The sequence below is a fragment of the Echeneis naucrates genome, chromosome 12 (genome assembly GCF_900963305.1).
Source record: "Echeneis naucrates chromosome 12, fEcheNa1.1, whole genome shotgun sequence".
NCBI classification, from domain to species: Eukaryota; Metazoa; Chordata; class Actinopteri; order Carangiformes; family Echeneidae; genus Echeneis; species Echeneis naucrates.
This window is the reverse complement of record NC_042522.1, coordinates 10,180,409-10,205,585: the sequence shown is the minus strand read 5'-3', so window position 1 is coordinate 10,205,585 and position 25,177 is coordinate 10,180,409. Positions and strand designations below refer to the sequence as shown.

General features: G+C 41.8%; 2 protein-coding genes across 3 annotated transcripts; one reads left to right on the top strand and one right to left on the bottom strand.

The window, feature by feature from the left end:
- The first annotated feature begins 1,145 nt into the window (after positions 1–1,145).
- LOC115052055 (MAM domain-containing protein 2-like) lies at positions 1,146–16,864 on the top strand. Its single transcript, XM_029515946.1, has 15 exons — positions 1,146–1,348; positions 1,491–1,601; positions 4,595–4,884; positions 7,557–7,641; positions 7,849–7,986; positions 8,416–8,693; positions 9,360–9,453; positions 9,791–9,937; positions 10,339–10,458; positions 10,673–10,812; positions 11,574–11,670; positions 12,459–12,617; positions 12,727–12,980; positions 15,051–15,135; positions 15,239–16,864. Exons 1-15 carry the CDS (start codon positions 1,318–1,320, stop codon positions 15,283–15,285), a joined length of 2,076 nt encoding a protein of 691 aa, XP_029371806.1. The 5' UTR covers positions 1,146–1,317; the 3' UTR covers positions 15,286–16,864.
- On the bottom strand, positions 16,105–24,264 carry slc30a5 (solute carrier family 30 member 5). 2 transcript variants are annotated; one of them, XM_029515945.1, is made up of 16 exons: positions 23,794–24,264; positions 23,323–23,445; positions 23,118–23,184; positions 22,723–22,808; positions 22,450–22,537; positions 22,248–22,335; positions 22,043–22,119; positions 21,766–21,936; positions 20,702–20,990; positions 20,342–20,550; positions 19,572–19,729; positions 19,338–19,467; positions 17,403–17,637; positions 17,104–17,330; positions 16,452–16,580; positions 16,105–16,372 (listed from the first exon to the last, which is right to left on the bottom strand). In XM_029515945.1, the coding sequence occupies exons 1-16, from the start codon at positions 23,862–23,864 to the stop codon at positions 16,202–16,204; spliced, it is 2,319 nt and encodes a 772-aa protein (XP_029371805.1). In that variant the 5' UTR covers positions 23,865–24,264; the 3' UTR covers positions 16,105–16,201. The 2 variants fall into 2 exon arrangements, with proteins under 2 accessions (XP_029371805.1, XP_029371804.1); XM_029515944.1 differs by having other exon boundaries at positions 17,104–17,637.
- Between the last annotated feature and the right edge of the window lie 913 nt (positions 24,265–25,177).

Here is a 25,177-nt window from a genome sequence, read left to right as displayed (position 1 = left end):
ACAACAACATTCTGCTTTTCCAATTTTTTGTTATTCCTGGAAGAACATTGATATTCTTATGGCTCATCATAGCCCAGTGTCAACTAGAAGGAACTAATTCTGACCCCAGACTGGCCATCGTCAATGAATGGTATTGGCTCCAACTGAGGTGCTGTTGAGCAAGGCGCTTCACCCCTAACTCCACGGTGGATGTGGTTAGTGGCCAACAGATTGTCACTTTGAATGAGTGTTGAACTCGTGTTAGCTACAGCATAGTATAGTGTCTTATTTTTAGCTGCTATCTTGTTTCTCAGTGAACAAAATACTAAAAGATAAAGTTTTAGTGGCACTGGATCATGGGAGCAGTATGTTGTTTAATAATCCACAAAGGCAGATTCACCTGAAGGAACAGTTTCTCCAACATTTTTCAGCGGTGGACACAGGATGTTTTGGGGGGCAGGGACTTGATGCTAACAAATGTTTAACTGAAATTCTTTATCTATTCATTTGATGTTTACTATCAAAGTATAATGCAAAGATGCAGTTTCAGGATGGATAAAGTAAATTTTGTCCTGTCCTGGCCTACTATAGATATGACTTTTTTAAATACAACACCACTGACGGATGAAACAGACTGTTAACGTGATTAGAATCACAATGTTGTTGAGGTTTGGAAATTAATTGAAGCATTTGCATACAACTACAGTTCAACAAAATATAGTCTGGTCTATTCTAAGTTACATATTATGCCTGTAAAATAATCATCTTCTCCTGACTGTGTGTTTTCCTGACTCTCACAGGCTCCACTTCATAATAAAAAGAGCCTGCCATTTGTTCGCAGCTAGCCTTCAGTAATTACTGCCATTGCCATAAGAGGTTGCTCTCAAAAAATGTAAACATAATTAGTTTGAAGTGTTTGACCAAGTCGCCTTGATGTTGTTTTTCTATTGAGCACACTTCTTTCTTCTCTTCTCCCCTTTACTGTTTCTCTTTCTTTCTCTTTTCCTCTCACTTTGTTCTCCCCCACACCTCCTGCTTCTCACCGGCCATCCCTCCTCTCCTCCCCCCACACCAGCTCATCACTCACCTTCCTCCTCCTCTTCCTTCTTGCTGTCCTCACTCTTTCTCCTCCTCCCTGCTCTGCTGTCCAGACTTGCACTCCTCTGTGGAGTCTGCAGTGTGCTGCCAGTCTGTGAGCTGGAAGGACACTCACACCAGAGGTGTCTTTCCAAACAAACTTTTGTTGCAACTTTTTCTATTTTTCAACTGTGGACCAGAGGCCTACTTTTGAGTTTCTTATTTTCTCCAAGAGTCCAGTTATTTCTACAGAAAGCTGAAATGCTTCCATTCTACCTCTTGACTTTTGCTGGTAAGTAGTCTATTTTTTATTTTTTTTTTTTGGTTGTGTCTGGTGCATGAGGGCATGTTTCTGTTAATGCCAGTTACCATGATTCATACTTACCATTCCCTCTGTCTAATGTTGCTGCTCTCTCTTTTCTTCCGTTTTTAAGCCACCATCCAAGCCCACATCCAGCTCTTGCCTGGCTCCTGCAACTTTGACTCCAATACCTGCGGATACACATCAGATGCAGACTTTATGAGCTGGACCCTGCACAAAGATGGTACTGGATGTTTTTAATGAATGTCAAACTGCATCTTCAGGCCTGTATTTATTTAAATCTCGTTTAGGGGCTGGGGATGAGTCCAGACTGCATCATGATCCTTTAATTTGCAGTTACAGGTTTAGCTGTGATGCTGCAATTGTTTTGGTGCTGACTTTGGTCACCCCACTGAATTACAGAAGACGCATCTGGTCTGAATTGATTCCAGCAAATCAGTCAAAACATCTGGAGTCAGTGAAATAACAGATTCAGGCATTCCCTCGGGTTGGTAGAGCGGCTGATAGGGATGAGTACTCAGACCCATTTTAGTTATGTCATAGTCTATTTATGTGAGGTGCTAAAACTCAAGAGATCCGTAGATTTCTTTATCTTTCAAATAACATCACCTCCCTGTTACAGAAACAGCATATCTTTGCTTGCTGTATCGTATACACGTTGACTCATGTGTGACGAGCAAAGGTCTTGCTGCAGGTGTCTTGCTACACTAAAAGCAGGATCCAACTTGTGACATGAAATGTGGTCTGTTTAAAGAAGTGCAGGTTATGTTGATATTAGAAAGCACTCTCAGATTGTAGATCCAGTCCTAATCATCCAAAGCCTACCCCTAACTTGAATGTATCTATCTTGCTTCTCATAATGGCTAGCATAGCCCATGGCGTAGTATTTACTTACAAAGTAGCTTTAGCTGGAGTGCGCAGCCGACCAATCATAGTCACTACCGATACATTTTTGTGCTGTCCTAATAAATCAAACATTAATTTGGTTTTTACATTTGAAAAAAATGTTGACATAGCAGGGACAAATTTGAATAAAATCTGCAACATCTTTTCCCCAAGTTAGCTATTTTCCAATACAAATTGGATTGCCACCTGAGGCAAAATTTGTTTGCAGACAGGGCACAGCAGTCCAATGAGGCAAACACAGATACAGCTTAACACATTACTTAAAAAAGAGACAATCATCTAAAGCAAGCAAAAAATTGCTTAGTGCAGTCTTACAGGAGGCTGAAGTGCTCCGAGGTGTTGTGGGAGGGTTCATCCCTCGTACCAGTTCTGTTCAGTGTTGCAATTACTGCACAACCAGACAAATAACTACTAACCCCCCCCAAACAAAAACAACATCCTGCCTCAATAACAGCCACACATGGGCCCAATATGAAAAGGAACACTCATTCATTCATTCATCCATCTTCTACCCATTACCTGTTTCCAGGTCGCAGGGGCTGCTGGAGACAGCCCCAGCTCACACTGGGCGAGGGCAGGGTTCACCCAGGACAGGTGATCAGTCCATCACAGAGAACATGAACAATGCAATCATTGGACACATTTACTGTATGTAACATAGAAAACTGTCAAATCCCTCAACTTTAGAGGCTCAAACTAAATTTGACACACACACACAAACACATTTGAGGACTGATTGAGGCATACAATCAGAGCTGACCTGAAGATGCCCTACTCTGTGGTTCTTATAGCAAATTAGCTCTAATCTACATCCTTCTGAAATATTAAATTGTCCTGCTGCTCCAGTAGGTACTGTCTAAAGCCAGACCACATTGGAAAAAACGTCTTAATAAGATACTTTTTTCCATAGTTTCTTGCTCCTACTTGTCTGAAAATTTCCTGCTGTTCCAGCCCGTCTCACTTTCTCTTTCCCCAGGGAAATGTCAACCACTTTCTCTTTTCCTGTTTCCATCCTTGTTGCTATTGCTCCTGGTTTGTGAAAAAGATCAGGGCAGTTGGTGCCTCATTTATTCTCCTCTCTCGATCCCCTTTCCCTTGGCTGTGCTCAGGGCAGCACAGCTGAAGCTCTAACAGTAGTCATGTCTTATGCAGATGAAAATTTTATGCACTTTCTCCTTGTCTGAATCAAAATAAGTAATAGACACTTACTAAATCAAAGGGTGCACCTCAGTTTGGTTGTGAGTTAGTGTTATGAGTAGGTTTACAGACTAATTCACACACACACACACACACACACACACGTTTACCTTCACTGGTCAGTTCAAGATGTTTTTCTCCTTTTTTCGATAACAAACTTCAATTAGTGCTACAAGATTGTGTGTGTGAGTGAGTGAGTGAGTGAGTGAGCGAGTGCGCGAGAGAGTGGGTATCAGAATATACATGTGGTGGTCAGGATATAGGAGCCTAGGGGCAATGGGGCCTTCCACAGGGGCAAATAATAAATGACAGACCAGTGGGGAGCGCTCAGAGCCCCTGGAGCAGTAAAGAAGCAAGATTTGCTGTTATAGTGAAAGCTGAGGTGGCTTTCATGTTGCACAAAGTCAGTGTTTTTATTTATTTATTTATCAACATCCTGATGCAAAATGTCTGAATTTGCGATTGTGGGACTTTTTTTTATTTTTATTTATTTATTTATTTTTTTACATTCAATTTCCTGCTCTTCTACTTTAATAAGAAACCTTCCACCAAATGCTGGACCTGCATAGTGACATCAGGCAAGACTTTGTGTTTGTTGCTAATTAGCAAATATTAGCATGCAAATGCTAAATAGCAAAATATCATCTGTGAGCTAAAGGTTAGGCAACAGGCATTCAGGCATTCGCAATTATTGTGTAAATAAGCAACTCTGAAAAGCGATGTGGCTTATGTGTTAAATATTTTCCATTAGGTATATCAAGAAAATATTTTGCAAATTTGACAACTAACAATACGAAACATTTCTGCATTTCATCCCAAAAAAATTGACTTTTTTTTTTGCTTTCATATGGGTGTGACTTGAAAGATGAACTGCATGATCAGACTGCAGGAAGACACCATTGTCTAAAGGTGCCAGATTTTTTGATGCATGCATGGCAGTTATCATAGATTTATAAGACTAATATATGTTTTGTTTTGTTTTTTTTAGGAAATGGGCTTAAGCATACAGAAATAAACCTTTGACCCTGTACAACAAACATTTTCCAAAGGATTGTTCTGTTTTTTTCTTCCTGTAAAGAAGCAAGAAAAATCTCACACACCTTTTTGTTTCAGGCCGTTTTGTTGCACTGGATGGAGGCATGACTAATGACCAGGACGATGGAAACAGTGCAGCGGACACACCACAGAGAGAGATCACAGGGGTGCTGCTGAGTCCAGCCCTGGAGCAGGGCGAGTGGAGCTGCCTGAGGCTTGTGTACCAGATCATAGGGTCGGGAAGCCTGGAGGTCCTGCAGCGAATGGAGGGAAGGAGCTTTGACAGGCCACTGTGGAGCAGCCAGGCGCCCTCTGACAGCTGGGTCATCTCAAGCATGGATCTGCAAAACAACACTGAGCCTTACAGGGTAAAATACTTACTCGTGTCTAATCTTTGTTTAGGAAAGGGACCATCTTAAAATAATAAAACTAAAGTCTACAGCTCACTTTGCAGTCTGTGGAGCTTTTTATATCCAAGGTATTCTGCAATAGGAATACAGTACACTGGATAAAGCAAGTATCATAATGACACTTTAACTATCGGCAGTAGCAATAAAAACGTCACATTGTGCTGATATTGCATTAAAGGAAAGGTGGGTCACCTTTCTACACGGATGGTAATGCCATTGGAAGTTACTGCTTGATGGGCAGAAAAGGGAAAAAGCACAGAAAAAACAAAAAAAAAACATCAATCATCTGGAGGCTAGGAATACAAAGAGCAAGCATTGGTAAAATCAGGCTGTTTTTAAAGTTATTAAAAAAGCACTGAAATTGTTGAAAATGTTTTACGGGAAAACACAAAACAAGTCCAGTTTTATACATTAAACAGCGGTAGGGCCATTGTTTGAAAACAACAAATAAGAAAGGGAATAAAATTGTAAATTTAAGAGGAAGAGCGTATTATAAGAGAAAACTCAGTGTCCAGCACTGTCGCCTTACAGCAAGAAGGTTCGAACACTGCAGGAATTTGCATGTCCTTCTTGTGTCAGCGTATATTCCCTCCAGGTGCTCTGGCTTCCTCCAACAGTCCAAACATGTGCGTTAGGTTGAGTGGTGATTCTAAGCTGCCTCTGGGTGTGACTGTGAGCACCACACCTGGTTGGTTGTCTCTGTATGCCGGCCCTGAGACAGACGAGGAACCTGTCCAAGGTGTGTGCTGCTCTTTGTACAGGTATGGCTCCAGCCCCCTGGTACCTTCTAAGGATGAGGTGTATAGCAAATGGATTCAACAAAAAAATAAGGTCTTTACTTCTCTGCCGGAAAACCTTCTCATAATATACAAGGGAGAAAGGTGCAAGTATGCCATAAGAGGCAGAACTGCACTGGTAGGCTCCACTAGTGCCGCTACATCTGCTGAAAACTGGTAGTGTGGTGATGATAAACTAGAAAAAAAAAAAAAAATCCTTTCCAATTTTTAATGTATAAGCTGGCATCACAAGTGGCTGGCTGTTGACTTTCCAGCCTTTTAAAATAAACTGTTAATTCTGTTGTTAGAAGGATGACAGATTTGGGTTGAAATTACACATGCAGGCCCCTAATTGAGGCCAATGTGAAGTGTGTTTGGAAGCACACACACCTACACCGACACACATTATTCAGACACTGGGTGGGAACGGTGCAGCACATGTTTACGTTATATGCAGAGGCAGAGCTGACTCTGACAGAGTCGTGACCTACATGATTGTAAGCCAGGCCGCTGCTATATGTGAGGGCCCCTCAGCTCATAAACATATTTCAATCTAGACTTTCTGAAATTTACTTTCACTCAACTCAAAACCACCAACATATTCTCACAGCCCTAACCTCTGCCAAAAAGGCTGTCTATGTTTCCAATTTTAAATAAAATAGGACAAACTTTACTATCACTCCGTATTTGTTTTGCTTAAACTGCATTAATATTTTTATCCAATGACAAAACAGTTCCCACATTCCAAACTTTTTTCTAAGTCTCAGAAAGAAAGTAGTGGAATTATTTATTTCCAAAAATGTTGGCAGAATGACTAGCAACAAAGTTGACTAATGGAAACTAGCAACAGATAAATCTGGCGCAAATATATACTGTCTGTAAAAGAGGACGGAGACTATGAGTCACGCTTTAGTCTTAAACCTGCATTATAAGTAACGACCATCAGGGGGGAGCTCCATTGACAATAAAATGAACTCAGATTGCATTGAAGTCTATGTGAAAATGAAATCTTCTTTACTCGAACATGATGTGAAGTTTTTAAATGATAGTCTCATTTGGAGAAAACTAGACCATAGAGCAGGTTATGCATTAGGGGGCGTGGCTACTAGATTATTGACAGACTGTCCCATACAAACAGGATAGGGCAGGCCAGATCACACCCTCATTCCTCCTCAGCTCACCTTCTCCTCCAAACATGCTTTCAAAAAACCAATATGTCTGACAAACTACAAACAAGATGCTTCAAAACAGCTGCTCACTAACAAGTGAATGACATCGCAGAGGGGTTTAAAGCCTCTTTTCCCATAGCTTGATCAGTGGAAAATGAAATGTGACACCCTCATAGTGCTATGGAGCTTTTAGCCTTTTGATCGATCAGTCTTAATGCTTTCATCAAAGTAGTATTCTAATCATGTTATTCTAATTGACCTGCCAAAATACAGTTTGTAATAAGAATGTGCTTGGGAGGGAAGCTGAAAGCCAGATGTTTTTTCCCATGAGCTGGTGGAGAGCAAAGTAGCACTAAAAGGGAGTGACATAATTGACTAACTAATAATAAGAAGTTCACAGCGCAGCCCTTTATTTTTTACACACGTGATACACCTAACGTGATATCTGATCCAATACACTCCCCCATGTCCAGGCCCTGAACTCGTGTCGTTGTTTTTCCTTCTGTTGGTCCTCTTACGGCAAACCGGCTGTCACAAGAGCTTTGAAAGGAAATTACATGTCATTACATTTCATGCTTGCACTTACTCTAACCTTCCATATGAGAGCTCACTCTCTATGATGTCATTCAGATGTCCCTTTGAATCAGAGATTTCATCTTTTCCTTGGGCATGTGCTTTTGTTTAGGTTATCATTGAAGGTAAACCTGGACCGAGTAATGGAAGCAGCGTGGCCATCTTTGAGATCCACATCACCCCTGGATATTGTCTGGGTCAGTGACTTCACACATTCTCTGATGAGCCCAATCCCTGGTTTTAATGTCGATGCATCTTTCTTAAACAAAGAGGAAAATGGCTGGATAAAAAAACACATGTCCCCTGTTTCTCACGCTAACACACATAAACGTATCTGAGACACTTACAACAACATGAGAGCCTTTTGCAGCCAGAATGTTTCTCATGTTCTCTGCTTTCTGCAGATTGTGATTTTGAGGAGTCTCATCTCTGCGGATACAGCAACCAGTGGAACGCCAATGTAAACTGGTATGTGGGAGGAGGTGGGGTCCAGCTCCTTCACAACAGCATGCCAAACGACCACACATACAACAACAAGACAGGTGCGTGGCCTCTCCATCTTATTTATCCGAACAAGTGACTTACAGTCCTGCAAGCGTTTTTTGTTGTTGTTGTTTGTTTGGTTTTTCTTTTTGATAACGTGAGTCAGATGTTTTTCTGAAAGTAAAGTCAGAGTAATATTTTTCATAGCTCATTTCATTTCTCCCCCATGAAATCTTGGGGGAATCTTAAAGCACAAACAGCGCGTTAGTTTGTCTGTCAGTTTAAGCAATTTATGCAGAGCAGCATAAACAAAAATATGCCGAAGTAAGTAAGTAAGTAAAAAGAGTATGATACTCCTCACGCTGATCATGTAACAAGGTCCTGCTTCAGATTATAGTATTCATTTTAATATTGTTGATCAGGTTGTTATGTTTAACAATTTAGAGTTCTGTGGACCTGAAAGTCTCAGTGATTAAACTCCCTCCCAGGTCACTTCATGTACGTGGACTCAGTCTATGCCAAAACCTTCAAAGAAGTGGCCAAACTGGTCTCTCCTATGACGATGGTGCCGATGTCCGGCTGCTTGAGTTTTCAGTACCAGCGAAGTGAAGAAAGAGGGAACCTGTTCTCTGTTTTCACTCGCGACCGATTGGGCCAGTACCAGGAGCTGTGGAGGGCAGACTCAGAAAACCAGAGTGATTGGAGTGAGACACTTAGGGAGTGGATACCTGTACAAGTGGACCTGAAGGCACCATACTCCGTACAGGTCAGCATGAACATGTCACAGAAGATAAACTCTAAATATGTATCAATTCAAAGCTCCACACACAAAGTGAGATTATGGACATAAGAGAGTATCCCCCATACAAATGAAAAGTGGAAAAAAGTAGACACAAACAGAGACTGATGGGTTTTGTAGCTAAAACCTGATCTGATCTGGTATGGGTTAGGGTTAGGGTTAGCTCATGGTGGCTAATGTTAGCTAATCTTAACCAACAATTTCAATAGACGCACAATGATGCCACTTGTATTAATATTACACTACATATAGATAAACATGCAGATAAATCCTACAATGATGACAGCAAATAAGGGAATTATGGGAAATGTAGAACAAATCAGGCATGTAGCAGAGTCAAGCACACTAAGAGTCAGTAATAATTGTCATGTCAAGTTGCAGGTGTGTGTGCGTCTCTAAACTCATCATGAGCATTGGTTTCTTGTCTAATATCAAAAATACAACTGTCAGTCTTTAGTTTCTGTCTAACGTTTTGCTAATGTGATAAGATGTTAGCTGATTAGATAAACAATATATCAAATACAATAAAAACTAACTGTGTGCTAGCACCATAAAATTACATATACTTAAATTTACATGTGTGTGTGTTTTGTTTATGAGCAACTGTCTCCATGTGTCTGTCTGCCCCACTAGGTGGTCTTTGAAGTGGCATTTAACAGTCCAAGAGGCGGACGAGTTGCACTTGATGACATTTCCTTTTCTCCAGAGTTTTGCAGCACAGACACTGGTGAACAGCAGACACAGTCACTTGTTGATATTAGACAGAGCGGTCTGTTGGTACATTCAAAACAGTCGCAGTTCAGATAGAAAACCTCTGGGTGAAAATGTTACATCTCAGAATAATTCCTCTCTCATCCCTGAGAATTGATGTGCACCCTAAATTTCACATCTATAGTATGACGCAGCTAGAGCACAGGTCAGAGGTCACTAACTACCACTGCCTAATGTGACACTGACTCATTTCTGGCATGATGTCCGACCATATATCAAAGCTGCATAGGTTGGCTGATTCAGTACAACATGAAAGTCCCAGAGTCAAAAACTGAGTGCATGTTGTTCCACAGAGCCGACCTTCGACCCCTCCATTGCCAACTGTGATTTTGAGTCAGGTCTCTGCCACTACACCCAGGACCAGGTGACAGGTTTGTTATGGAGGAGAGTGTCTGTGAAGCCCAACATATTCAGGAATGGAGACCACACAACTGGAGCAGGTGAGAATACAAACACCAATACTGGATGGCTTTGCTCTGAAACCAGCATGAAGGAGCTGAAATCAATATTTCTGCCCTAACTTTGACCACAGACTTAAAACAGTGACAGAAGACGTGAGGAGACGTGGCCAGGTATTTTTGTCAGGGCTGGTAGAGAACATAAACAGAGCTAAATGAGGACAAAAAGCATCAGGGCATCATGTGAAAACAAGAACAGCTGCAGTGGCATGACGATGACCTGTAACGAAAAAATCAATGCATGCAGCTGCATAAAGGAGGATTATACGCTGTTGACGTTCAGATCAGTGTTCAATGTGAGCGGTAATGGGAACATTCATGGGAAGCACATTCTTTGGAAACGAGTATTTCCCAGTAAAATAAAAGCTGTTTACTCCTTTCAGGGTCTTTCCTGTTGGCTCACTCATGGCTGAGCCTGCGCAGTGGCTACATGAGTCGACTGATCGGTCCCATTCTGCCTGGGAACACAAAGTACTGCCTGAGATTTTACTTCTCTCTGAGGGGTGAGAGGCACCCCAGAACTCTACAGATTAATGTACCTTTTTTCTTGTGTTGTGATGTTTTAATTTACACTACCAGTCAAAGGTTTGGACACACTATCTCAATGAAATGAATAGGAAAGTGTGTCCAAACTTTTGACTGGTAGTGTATGTGTGATGTCTCGGCCATGATTTATTTTACTGACTCACTGACTACAAATAACTCTGGCAACTGCAGGTTTCAACCAGACGGACCAAGCTCTGGCTGTATATCTGCAGCAGAGCAGCAGCCAGGAGAAGATCTGGACTCAGGGTGAGAGGTCCAGAGGAATCTGGATCGCAACGGACGTCACTTTCCAAACATCACAGCCTGCCAAGGTCAGAGGAGACAGGAAGTGAAATTTTGGATTATCAGGGAATGTGTCAAAAAATATAAAAGGAGAGGAACGAAAGAAAGATGGAAAAGGGGAATGAGTAAAAGAAAGAAAGAAAGGAAAGCTCACATTAATGACTGAACCAAGAGACTTACAGAAGGAAAGCAGACAAGATTCAAAGAATGAATGAAGAGAAGTGGAACATGAGGAATTAATTTAGGAAGAAACTATCAAAGTAAGAAACAAATAAACAAACAATTAGAAAAACCGAAGTGAGGCAAAAAGTCAGTGATAAAGAAAAAAATGTGAGCCATGTGATGCAATGATAATGATTAAAATTATGGAAGTATACAAAAAAAAAACGTAAAAAACTCTTGATCAATAAATGTTGAGGATAGCAAGGTAAGAGAAAATGAAAACAGTCTGAACTGAAATAAGAAACACAAAGCATCTATTTAAAACATGTCTGCTCTGGTGTTTGAACCTCTTGTGTTACTTAGCCACCAGCTGCAGTGTCACCATCATGTGCTCCGTGAAATGAGAATGAATTTATGCTGATGCCATGTTGTTCAAAGGCTGACTTTTCCTTCTCAGCATTTGAATAAAGGCGCCTCTCCTTCCTCATAAGGGATTTTTTCAGTGTCCCGCACAAACATCTGAGCACAGAGAAACAACCACAACAAAGTGTGTGAGGATTTGGTTCTGTTCAAGGCAGATCTGTAAACCATTGATGGTTATGAAACTGCTGAACGTCTTTTGGTCCAGGTGGTTTTCATCAGCACCTGCAGGAGCTTTTGGGACTGCGGCTCTGTGGCTCTGGATGACATCACTGTGAGCCTCGGAGACTGTGAGCTGACAGCAGGTAAGACACGCCATCACTTATCCTGGGCTGCTTACTCATCTGAATCTGAATCTGAATACTTTACTGATCAGAGGGAAATGAAGTTATCTTACAAGAATGGAAATGTAACAGCAAAGAACAGAGAAGATATATAAGATTAAAATAAGAAAGGATAAATATGCCCTTACACTAATCTATGGAAACTATTCTGTAAATATGGACAGTAATGAAAAACTAGAAAAACAGAAAGTATTGACTTGAAGGGTCTGACGCTCTGAGGAACAGCTGTAGAACTAAACGACCAAAGGCAGGACCTCGCGACTGATGGTTTCACTTTAAACTGCACAACCTCAGGACGGTTAGATTTAATCTGATATAAACTGCTATTTTAATTATAGAAACCCTTCTCAAGTGAGATATTTGCATCAAAAATACACACAGGCATTGTCAGGGATGTAGATCAGCTGATCGTGGCCATGATGTTATCAACTCTGCAACACATCTGGGGGCCTACGCCAAGAGTAAAGCTCAGGCCGCGCACATCCAGAGCATCATGTCGACTGCTAGCTATCTTCACTGTAATAGTTGTAGCTACAGAGATTGTAGCAGCTCAGTCAAATATCAGTGTTGACTCTTTTCTAATGTGACCAAAACGTCTGAGTTGCAGCAGATTCTTCGCAGCCACGTTAAACATTCGCATATTTTTCAGATTTGATCAGAGGAAGATTTTGTTCGGGTTGAGACATTCGATCATTGTGTTCTGTTGTCGTCCCCCACAGTACAAGGTGTCCTTCATTGTCCTGTTGTAGGTGTGTTGTCATCAACTCTGCCAGGACACTGTGACTTTGAAGCAGGTCTGTGTGGTTACACTCAGGACAAGCAGAATGATGCTGCTGACTGGGTGTGGCGGAGAGGACCCACCCCCACCTCCTACACGGGGCCCAGGGGGGACCACACCACGGGACTTGGTGAGGGTCAACTCTCCCCTCACTGATGAAAAACAGATGTGTTTCCTTTTTTATTCTTCGGCAGAAAAACACAAAAACACAATCCTGACTGTTGACTTTTGATTGGCAGGATACTACCTTTACATGGAGGCATCGCCCATGCTGACCGGGCAGAGTGTCCGTCTGCTTTCCCGCCCTCTCAGGGGCTCCAGGGGAACTCAGTGTCTGCGCTTCTACTATCACATGTACGGCTCCGGGATGGGCCAGCTCAATGTTTACCTTGACAAGGACGGGCAGGACGCGTTGCTGTGGCAACGTGGCGGCGAGCAGAGTATTGCCTGGCTGAGGGCCAGAGTAGAGTATCAGAGTGAAAGCCAGCATCAGGTAAGACTGGGACCAAATCTGTCCAACCTGTTTATATTTCCAGACTGTGCTACCTCCACAAGTGCAGTGATTCTCAACCCTTTTAGCTTCAACTGAAAGGCCACAACCCACAGACTGCTGTATGTATAAACAACGCTACGTATAAATGTCTTTTACGAATTGGCCATAGAGTTTTCTTGATTTTTAGGGAAGAAAATTCAAGATCTCAATTTGGCTTCATCACTGTGCCTGATCAAAATATCCATTCTCTTACACGGATCCTTCACAAATCAAACTGATAGATACAGAAGAAACACAAAATTGACCTGTCTGTTAAATCTGACCGCAGCCCCAGTAAGTGATCTGAGTGAGCTGTATTAGATATTTGGTCCAAGTTTTTTCCTGGATGAGTCCAGATAATTTGGAACCAATGATAAAGAGAGAGAGAGAGAGAGAGAGAGAGAGGAAGAAAATCTGTAGAGGAAATCTGGATGATCCATCCATCTTCAGCTGCTTATCCAAAGTTGGGTTGCAGGAGTAACAGCTTTAGCAAGGAGCCCCAGAGATATATCTCTCCACCTGGCCCTGGGTCTGCCCCGAGGTCTCCTACCAGTGGGACATGCCAGGAGAACCTCCCTAGAGAGACGCCCTGGTGGGATCCTTATCAGATGCCCAAACCATTTCAACTGGCTCCACCCCATGCAAACGAGCAGCAGCTCTACTCCGAGTCACTCAAGGATGACTAAGCTTCTCACTCTGTCTCGAAGGGAGACCCCACCCACCCTGTGGAGAAAACCCCTTTTGGCTGCTTGTATCCGAGATCTTGTTCTTTTGGCCATGACCCTTTGCTCATACCATAGGTGAGGGCCGTAGATTGAGAGCTTTGCCTTCTGGCTCAGCTCCCATCAGATGGTGATCAGTTGACAGCTCTGCCCCTGTCTTTACCTGAGTGTCCAGAACAAGTGGACTCAGGCCAGATACGATTACAAAATCTATCACTGACCTTCAGCCTTATGTGCTCTGGTACCAAGTACACTTATGAGCCTCTTTGTGTTCAAACAAGGTGTTCATTATTGTTAAACTGTGGCTAACACAGAAGTCTGATAGTAGAACACCACACGAGTTATGATCAGGGAGACCGTTTGTCGCCCCTTCAGGTATCTCCGTAATTGGCATCATGCGCGTTGAAGTCTCCCATTAGTACCACAGAGTCCCCCAGCAAAGTCCTATGCAAGAGCTCCAGCTAGAGGCTCCAAGAAGGCCAAATACTCTGAATTGCTGTTTGGTGCATATGCAAAGACAAGCATAGGCAGGCAACTGTCTGGTCCACTGGGCTAAACGCCAGCAGGCTCCTGCTCCTTCCCCACCAGAGAGGTGACGTTCCATATCCCCAGATCCAGCTACCTTCACCCAGGTCTGGTCGGAGGCTTCTCAGTATCACCTCCACCCATATGGCAGCGCACCCGACCCCGGCCGTTTCTCGCGTGGGTGTTGGCTCAACGAGGTGGGGGAGAAAGAGCGTCTGAGCGCCCCAACTGGGCCCCGTGGCAAACCCGGCCACCAGGTGCTCAAAAAAGCCCATGCACAGGATACACCTGTGTTTTCCCTTCAAAACTCCCTCCTCATCAGTACTGGTACCCAGAGCTATCAGTCATGGTGTCTCTGACTGACCGAGGAGCAAGAAATCAGAAGAACACAGATCTAGTGTCCTATTTCAGGGTCTCAACTTGTATCTCTTTGCCTCGTTTGTTAACGGACAAACTAAACAGTTTCCTGAGTGGACCTCAGAATCCCCGAGCCTGAGTCAACATGAATGGTGACCAAGATCAACAGCAACACCCTGTTTCATCTGGGACCTCACTCACCAGGACCTTGGGATACACATGCGTCCTGAACTCTCAGTAAACATCACTGCAGCCAGCAGGATGCACAGCCTTTGTTCTGTTCACCACATGATGTTTTCTCTGGTCAAACACACAGGCTTTCCACTCCTCCAATATAAGACGTGACCATGTGTGTGTTTCTACCCACCACAGACCGCCTCGGAAATGATCTAAATTATTATTGTTCATCCTTGTGTCATTGAACCAGATTGTGTTTGAAGCAACCAGGGGTCCATCAGTGAGGAGCGATATCGCCATTGACGACATTGTGCTGGAAGGAGGGCCTTGCCCAGGTAAACAACATATTTATTGAACCCTGTTGAGGATTGAAAATCCATCACAGGAAGATATTTTCAGATCCGCAGCAGTTTCATGATTTCTTCATCTCCTCTGCAGAAACTGAGACTCAGGCCAACGTGGGATCCTCCAATGAGATCGAGTAGAAGGGGAGAGGAGAGCTGCTGTGTAGGATGCATGAACCCTGTTTTATTTTTGTGTTTCTTTTTGTAAAGACAAACCAAGGCATTCTCCACTCCCGATTTCTGCGCGAGTCTGAACATGTAGGAATTAATATGGGTAAAACTTTTCATGCAGTTCTATTTTCAAGGAACAAACACATATCAATTGTGTTAAAGCCAGCATTTCTCTCTCTGCACTGTAGCAACAGATGGTGTAAATCTGTGTTTGTCTTAACATTTATATGCATTAGATTAATGCTCATTGCTCAAATAAAGTGAGACTGTTATTCAGCATGCTGTCTTGTTTTCCTGCTAAATAAAGACAGCAGGAAATAACTTCACTTACCAGCAGGAAGTGCAGTAGAACTAGTAGACTCTGTTAGTAAAGCCAACGCTGAAGTCTTAAAGCTACATTCTGTCTAGTGCCCATCAGGGTGTAACTCTGCTGGTTGTGAAAAGAAGTCAGGCTGTATTGACATTTATGGGAAAATGGCTGTACTTGTTTTCTGATTTATTAGCTCAGTAAATCTTTTCCTGATGAGTTTATGACCTCAGCCGTTAGTTTCATGTCTTCTTCGATACAACATAATGTGTATTTTCCCATTTAGAGACTATTAAGCAGAGAATGCAGTACACAGTCAGGATAGACTAAAGAGCAGGTCAGATGCAGCCCTCAGTCCTCAGCTCACCCTTTCAAATATGGTTTCTAGTGGCTTAAAAAACATCAATAGAACTGCTGAATTTTCCCAGACCATAAAATCCTAGCATTTGTTCTTCATGCAAATAAACCAACCCATGATGATATAATGATAAAACGAATATATTCAGATTTATTCAAACCACATACATACATTGTACATTTAAAAAACACTAGAGTTTAATTTGGTCCCACAGGTAGATGTTACATTATGCATGTTCCATCCTTTAGGTATTTCATGGATTCCATCTGCTGCGTCATTGCCAGAACTTCATGAAATCCAGTGCTGAGTCCTGACATGTGCTGAAAGTACGCCTCCTTCTCCACCTGCACTGACAGATTATTTACCCCGGCGTCTTTCAAAATGGCTGTCACCTAGAAATGAAGGGAATTATAGTCAGGGCCCTCAAGTCACACTGGAACCTTGAACATTTCATGGACTGTTTACACAGACCTGCTGTATGATCCTCTGTTCCACCACATCAGACATGATCTGCAGGTGGATGGTCCCTGCGATCACACTGGCTGAATGTCTCCAGAAATGAGGGTCTCTGTACGACAAAACTCCTTCAATCTTCTCAATCTGAACAAAAAAAACAAAAAACAAAAACAAGCTCTTACTATCAGCTGATATTGTTTATGTTAGCAGCACTGGTGAGAGTTATAAAAGTTTCCTGAATCTAATCACCATGGAATTTAAATAATGTGACTGAGTCCGGACAACGGAATCCAGTTTAAATAAAATACAAGGCAAAAAGAATCACAGAACAGATCTCCACTAAAGCACAGCCCTCTGCATTGGTCACAGAATGGCTTCACATTTTAAACGCAGACTCAGTCAACTCAAATGCTATATATGTCCTTTATCTCAACGCATCTTATTGTTCTTATTTTGCTAGCTCTTGTTTTGTATATTTTTTTTCTTACATTTATACTGTGTAGCTCCTTGTAATAAAGTTATGACTTATTTGTCATGATCCAGCAAATTCATCCATAAAAAGAAGTAAATAGAACAAATAAAACAACCATCTGATATAAATGCATTTTGTTGGGCAGTGTAAACACTGCCTGTTAAAGGAAACCACAATAAGGCTGTTCTGTGTCACCTTCTCCAGAGCACTGTTCAGGTCCTTCTCGTGCTCTGGTGGAGTGCGTAGAAGAAGAACCTCACAGGCATCCTTCAGCAGAGGGATGACGCTGAGGAAAATGAGCGTGGCGATGAAAAGTGAGCAAATGGGGTCAGCAATCAACCAGCCAAACTGCTGGATGAGGATGGTGGAGATGATCACTCCAACACTGCCTAAAGTGTCAGCCAGCACATGAAGGAAAACACCTGGAGGAAAAGAGACCCATGAGAACGACACCCAAACACTGGCTTTATTTCTGGGTGTTGCCCTGAGCATACCTCTCATGTTAGCGTTCATGCCTCCGCCACCTGAGCTGTGGGAGTGCCCGTGTCCACCATGCCCGTGGCCGCCGTGAGAGTGGCCATGACCTCCGTGGCTGTGCTCGCTGTGGGAATGGCCATGGTGCGAGTGGCCGTGGTCATTTGAGGAACAGCTTTTGCTGCCGTGGGAGTGGGCGTGACTGAAAGCGCAGATACCCACCAGGTTTACCAACAAACCTCCGACGGACACCGGCTACAGGAAATAACAGCACACACAGTTCAGACAGACTCATGTGTAGACAGTCCTGAAAGATAATTAGTGATATGATGATGTAGCAATCAAAAGTTAATTGGGACATTTCGTTGGATTTTTTTGAAATCACGTCAAAACTCTGGCATCTGGCCCCTTTTGTCAAATCAGCAGTATCATGTCAGGGAATTATTTTAGATTTCATTATAGACTTTAGACTTTCTAAAATTATTTGGAATGAAATTTTACTTCACACATGAAGACATAACCAAAACAGCTTTTTATCGTTTAGGAAATATTGTCAATGTGCAGATGTTCCTAATCCATAAAGATGCTGAAAAGCATTTATTTAAATACACTTGATTATGATTAAAATCTTCCAAAGCAGCCATTTGGAAGATTTATTCAGATCTCTTCTGCTTTTAACTGAAACAAGGAAGAGATCATATTATTATCCCAGTTTAAAGCTTCACTCCCAGCATATTTTAGAAAATATTTTACAGCCCTAAACTTGGTTTTAAAGTCTACATTACAGACTCCCAGTACATAACAGCTTTTTTTAATGCTCCAGAACAGCTTAACACACTGCAGAACTACAAGAGATCCAGGGCCAATTTTTTTGTATTTCACTCGTTTTTTTCATGTTTCATTTACTTTCATGTAGATATTTTATCACCTACTATCTGTCAATCATCTATTCTCATTGCCCTTCTTTCAATTCATTTTTTAATACTACTGTATGTTTATTTTTTATTTTTGTGCAAATTGTTCTGAGCTAGATTTTCTTGTTTGACAAGTGTTCTGAAAGTAAAGGTTATAAATGTTATTATTACGAATGTCAACAGTGGTTACCCAGTTAGGCAGCTATAGTAAAAGTACAGTGAGTACACATAAACAAAATCAGCAGCTATACAACATCTACACTGCTGATATTTCATCAGGCTCAATGAGCAAATAATGAAAGTAAAATGAAAGAGTATTTTTATTCTCTGGGCTATTCACTTACTGATTATGTTGCATATTGTTAAATGAAGTTATGAAAAACTACCAAAGCACTACATTTTTAATTTGGAGTATTTCTAACTGACGAGACAGGAAGCCTCATCTGTGTTTTGCTTGCTTTGTTTTTGGGTTATCTTGTCAGTAACATGAGCAAAGGTTTAAATTCAATCTTAAAGGAGTCCCCCCATTATGAGTTACAACATCTGCATTAAGGTGGAACCTTCTGAGAACCATAGCTAAGATCAATGCAGCAGTAAACAGGAAAAAGACGTTTTAGCTAAACTGCTGTTAATACCAGTGTTGCATAACACCCCCAGTTTGAAACACAGCTGTTTTGTTAAACACTGGTGGTCTCTGAGACAAGATAAACCTGATGAACTGCCTCCTTTTTCTTAGATTTGAGTGAGCTCCAGAGGTACATCAAGAAGAGTAGAGGTAATAAAAATGATGATCAAACCGTGCCTCTTCAACAACTTTTACAGTGAAAATAATGCTACGCTGAATAATTACTTATATGTGCTACAAGCAGCTCTAAAATGTAGGACTGGGGAGGAGTATAGTGTATCAGATGCCCAATATTCATTAAAAGCAAATACATGATGAGGAAAGTACTGAATAAAATTTATGCCAGTTACCAAATCCAAGCAAATGTACTTTTAGTCACAAGCTTTTATATGAAAATCTAAAAGCAGTTTACTCACAGTCAACATGTCAGTGTCTATATTTGGAGGATCCAGTAAACGAGTGACTGACTCAACAAAGACAAAGAAAGCGATGACCATCAGGAACAGGCCGTTGATGAATCCAGAGAGTATTTCAACACGTCCATAGCTGCACAAAAAGGTGAAGAGTTGATTTTCAAACATCAGCTGAATTTCAAATGTGTGTCCCAGCATCCCCTAACAAGGCCTTTTCAGATGATCGTTAGACTTTACCCATAAGAGAAGATCCTGGTAGCTTTCCAACGGGTCATGAGGGCAGCAAACAGGCCCAGGACCAAAGCAGAACAGTCAAACAGCATATGAAAGCCATCAGAGATCAGCCCCAGACTGTTGGTCCAAACACCGTAAAAGAGCTCCACAAACGTAAAAGCCTGAAATAAGCAGAGCAACAAATCTTAGAAAATAACAACAAAGTATGAGAAGTCAAATCATTAAAACACCATTCCCAGGTGTGGAATTAAAAAAAAAAAAAAAAAAAACACTCGGAAACAATTCGTACATCTTGAACGTGTCAGTTCTGGGAGTTAACTCCTTTCCACATAAATCAGTAGGTGAAGATGTTTTTTAAATGAAGGAAATCTGTTAATATTGGAGCCCTTTTTCATTTTTATTTTCTTTAAACTGCCACTCGAGTCGTCTCTTATTTTTTGTAAGGACACGCAAAGAGTGACCCTCCATGTTAAAGGCTTTGATTGATGACGGTGTCTGTCATCCATCAACACTGTGTAACTATAATGTGTCTGCTGTAACAGACCTGTGTGGACCAGGTGGCCAGTCTGTTGACAGTGTCTGTGCTCTGAGAGTCATCACATCTTAACAGTCACTGCCAATAGATGGAGCCTATCTTACAACCTCTGCAAAGTCATCTGGGAGGGTTTAAATGCAGATTGTAGCATTTTCCATTGCAGACAAATGCCAGATATTAGTGAGTGTTAGCAGGTTTTTGACCACTGTTAAAGAGACTTTAGTGGAAGTGAATGTACCAGGTTCAGACAAAGGAAGTAGAAGATCTGTCTGGAGTCATATTCCTCCAGGATTTGCTTCAGTGAATCTTTGATGAACCGAGGGAGGGATTGCGACGTGTGCTGCAGGGCATCACCCATGAAGTTGTACAGAGGCGTCCCTTCAGGTGAGTAGCCCACCAAAGTGCCCTTCTGACCTTTCTTTGATGGTGATGAGAGAATACTGGATGCTACAGAAAGAGAGGGACAGAGAGAACAGGACGAGAAATCAAGGATTAAATCCACACCGATACATGCATTCCCTGATATAAAAAGCTGTAAGTTGAAATACAAAAATAGTAGAAGCACATGAACTCATCCTACTGACTCCTGCCTACTCACACATGATGAAGAAGATGGCGCTGACTAGCACTCCTCCAGAGAGCACATGCTCTGTGCTGACCTGCTGAGGAGGTTTGCTCATGGAGCGCAGCTGGTCTGTCAGCGGGTGGGTCCAGAAGTTAGCCAGCAGCAGAGCACTCAGGAAGAGGGCAATGGTGCCATAGCGGGCACACCGCAGCGTCTCCATCTTTGTGTTGCATATGGCCTCTACATAAAACTCCAGAATCATGACGGAGAAGATGATCATCCCGAACGGCAGGATGAGAGATGACCATGAATCTACTTTGCTCTAGTTGCGAAAAGGAAAAATATGGTCAGAGGCAAACAAAAAAAGATCTAACATGTAATGTATTAGCACATTTTGTTTGTACACATGTATAGATCATATATATTTAGAGCACTGATAAGAAAGTCAAAAAGTCAAAAAGCCAAAAGCTGCTGTGCCGGATTTAGGTAAGAGCATAAAAAAAAAACTGATGCATTTGAAAAAGAAGGGACACGAGTCACAAATCACAAATTGACCGTTTGTGTCCAGAGACAGCTTCAAATTAAATTGAAATCCTGTTGCCTGTTTTTACATATAGCTTTTGCTGCAGGGGTGGAGAATGAATTTTTGATTGTAACAGAGCTTTTAAGAAAATGTCATTCTGTAAGTAAAATCACAGAACTCATTATAAATATCCAGATAAAAGGCCATGGCATTCTGCTCAGTAGTTTCTAAGAATCAGTCCTACAGTGTTGGACAAAGAACAAAGGGACTAGCATTCCCATCCCTGGAGCCTGCCACAAACAATTGCTATGCACGCTAACAGTTCGGTGTAGCCATACTGTAGCAGAGTAATGGTTTGCGCTAAATGCTCACACATGCAAAATGCAAACATGCTTGTCATGACAATACAAACATGTTTGGCAAGAACAAGGCCTACCACGTTCATCATCTTATTTTAGCAAGTTAGCGTGTTAACATTTTATAACTAACAGTACTTGAAATAGGATGATGCCGGCTGTATACTTGCATAATGCAACAAGCACCTGTCATTCTGTCACGTAGCCTGTGCACTTACTTCTGTGGTCACTGAGAGCACTACGACCCACGGGAGCAGCACCAAGGAAGAAACCAGGTTGTCAAGGGCATAAAGGCGTTTGGCACCACCAATTTCCACTGATAACTTCCTGGAGGCCGTGTGGAATCCCACCTTCAGACACAGGGAGGCCACCAGCAGCACAACACCACCCTGTCAGGACAAAGTAGAAGCAGAGGGTTGGTCAAAACTACTACCTTACAGTTCTCTTTAGCCAGCAGTAAACAGAAAATTTCACTTAGGCCATCAGGCTTCTTACTTTGTGATCTGCAACCCCTAAAAAAGCAATAGCAGTGTAGAGGAAATGAGTAAGCGCACTGTCATGGTGTCCCTCAGCTTTAAGAACATGGGTCAAGGCAAACACAATGCACACAAGGACACGACAATAAACTACACAAAAAATTAAGTTATATAAACCGTGAAAACAGCTGTGACTGTTGCCCTTCATAAAGAGCAAAGGATACGGTGTTCAGCCATCTTTGCCATGAGATCATCATTGTCAAAGAGGAGGAGGCAGATCACAGCGATGATGAAGAAAGCAGCACCTCTGGTCTGCAGTCCCAGAGGACCCAAGAGAAATATGTGTAAGGTTAAAGACATCTGATAACAGCATCATCTGAGATAATCGTTTCTGATAAGAAACTAGCTGAATTTGTGTCCTTCTACCTTCGATGGCCCCCCTCCTGAGCTTGTGAATAGGACACCAAGGAGAGCAATGACCACCACGTCACTGTGTTCAAAGAGCAGCAAGGTCCTGTGAAAGACATGAGTATGGATTTAATTACATGCTGAAAATAGGAGTGCCTGCATGAACACAGACTAAGATACAGGGCTCCCCCACACACGCACAGTTAATCATAGCCTAAGTACTGACATCTCAAACTACTGTGGATAAAACAGACTCTCACACTAAATTATTGTTATATCAAAAGATTTTACCTTAGAGGTCCACAGAGCGTTAGACCAAAGAATCCCAGGAGAGATATGATGCAGCTGAAAACTGCATGCTTTATTAGCTTTATCCACTACAAAGAAAACAGATTTACACATTACGAAATATAATGTATTTCATGGCAAAATTAAAATTTCCTTTATAATCCTTTAACCCAAAAGAAACCATAATACTGTATTTATAGGTAGGTGAGAATTGAAAAAAAAAAAAAAAAAAAAAAAATATATATATATATATATATATATATATATATATATATATATATATATAAAATAAAATTAATTTGAGAAACATTTGTATGTCCCTCTTGTCGTGAAATTTAAGAAATGTTTTTGGGGTGGGGGTTTCACTTACAAATTGAGGAGCAAGAAATCCAACTAACCTGTCTTTTTGAGATGACTTTGCCAGAGGAGAAAGGTTTTTGAAAGAAAAGTAAAATAACAGCACTCCTGAGAAAGGACAAATATCTCTGTCAGCATGTGGTCATCATGCATACATTCAAAAATACAGAGAAATAATACTTATATAATACCCAACAATGTGGGAAATAAAAACATCAGGTTGCATATGAGCTCAGGAGCACTTACCCTAACTTTAGTATAAAGATGAACTGGACAATGTGAACAGCTTTTAGAATGTCGTATGATTCAAAGATCCCAAGAGCCTTGAGGACCTTTGAGATGACCAGTAAAACTATGTACCTGGTTAACCTGAGGAGGAAAAGGATATGGGATAGTATTTATTAGTGCTACAACTGGATGATACAGAAGCCTGAGCTTTATCCCGCCAGGTACTGTTATACCGAAATTACCAATAAAATAACACAGCTGATTAATGAACAGAAAAGCTATACTAATTTGGATCGTAATAAGTGTAAATGGCATATTTTTAAGTGACATATTTTGCCATTTGACACGCACCTTGAAGCAATCACTGGACAATTATGATGGGAATTTTTCATCATTTTATGGAGAGGGCATATGTGCATTACAGTTACTGTAACCTGGCCTCTCTGATTCACGGCAGGACAGCAAAAACTTCTAACTGAGAAAACACACCTGGAGTCGGGGACCTCGACCATGCCCAGCTTCCCTCCTGATAGCACGTTGCTGCTGTATTTCTCATCCATTTTCAGTTACCTCTTCATCGCTGCTCCCCGGCGAACCGCAGCCCATTTACAGCTGAAGAGCATGAACAGGTTTCTCCTGTCACTCACACATCCGCCGTGTGAAGGTTGGTGTCAGGAGGAAATGTGTAGAGTGAGCTGTAAACAACACACAAACCCACAGTCAGCTGTTGGAACAGTTAGCCTGTTAGCCGGCTAGCTATCTCCCAGGCATGGCAGTGAAGACTTCTATCCAAAGTTTGGCAGCAACACTTCGTTTGTGTGTGGTCTGAGTCAAACAAACACGCACGGCCACTTGGTTAGAGACGACCTTTCTACAGTGTTTGGGTCAAATTGACCTCAGTAAACGCTTAAACCCGCCGTGAAAGAGTACAACAGTATGTGGAGCCGAGGAGCCGCGGCACTTCCGGACACGGTAAACATTCCACGAATCAACGTCACGTACGTCTGTGCGTCATCGGCGCAACTGCGCAGTCGTGCGCGCGGACGTGTCACAGCGGGGCCGTGACGTCAGAGGTTACCTGTGTCACGTGACTCGCGCTTGTCACTATTCAGGTTTCTGTTCAGCGTGTTAGTGTCTGTGAAAAGTATCCAGAGTGACCTCAGATTTAAAGACTTTGATTAACCAAAAAAACGTTTAAAATCATTTAGAACTATTTTCTTTTATAAAGCTGCTCACCACTGGAGAAAAACTGATTAAATGAGTCCAACAGTCAAAACCCGAATTCAAATCCTGAGGAGTCAAGCTGGCGGAACATCTTACCATACTAATATCATTCAAATGATGACACAGTATCTTACGTTTTAGATAGATATATCATTTTGCACAATATTTCAATATTTATTTAGGTGATAAAATCGTGGTGCAGCACAGCAGCAGAGTGGTCGGCGCTGTTGCCTCACAACAAGAAGGTCATGGGTTCAGTTCCCCACCTCAGGCCTTTCTGTGTGGAGTTTGCATGTTCTCCCCATGTCTGCGTGGGTTTCCTCTCGCCATCCAAAGACGACATGTTTAGGTTGATTTGTGACTCTAAATTGTGTGCGAGTGGTTGTTGACCCTGTGATGGACTGGTGACATAAAATAAAAGTTTGATCAGGTAGCATAGCTACAGCTCCCACAAGGAGATAACAATGATTTTGTACCCATGGAATATGTTGCATTTATTTTAAGCCTAATAAGTTTCCTGTTGTAGAGTTTATTTTATATTTTCTGTCTCTCTCCTGCTTCACATCTTATTTAAACTGATATCAACATGTAGCCACGTTGTGAATTCATTATAAAGACAAGCTACATATCAAGACAAAAAGAGAAACCT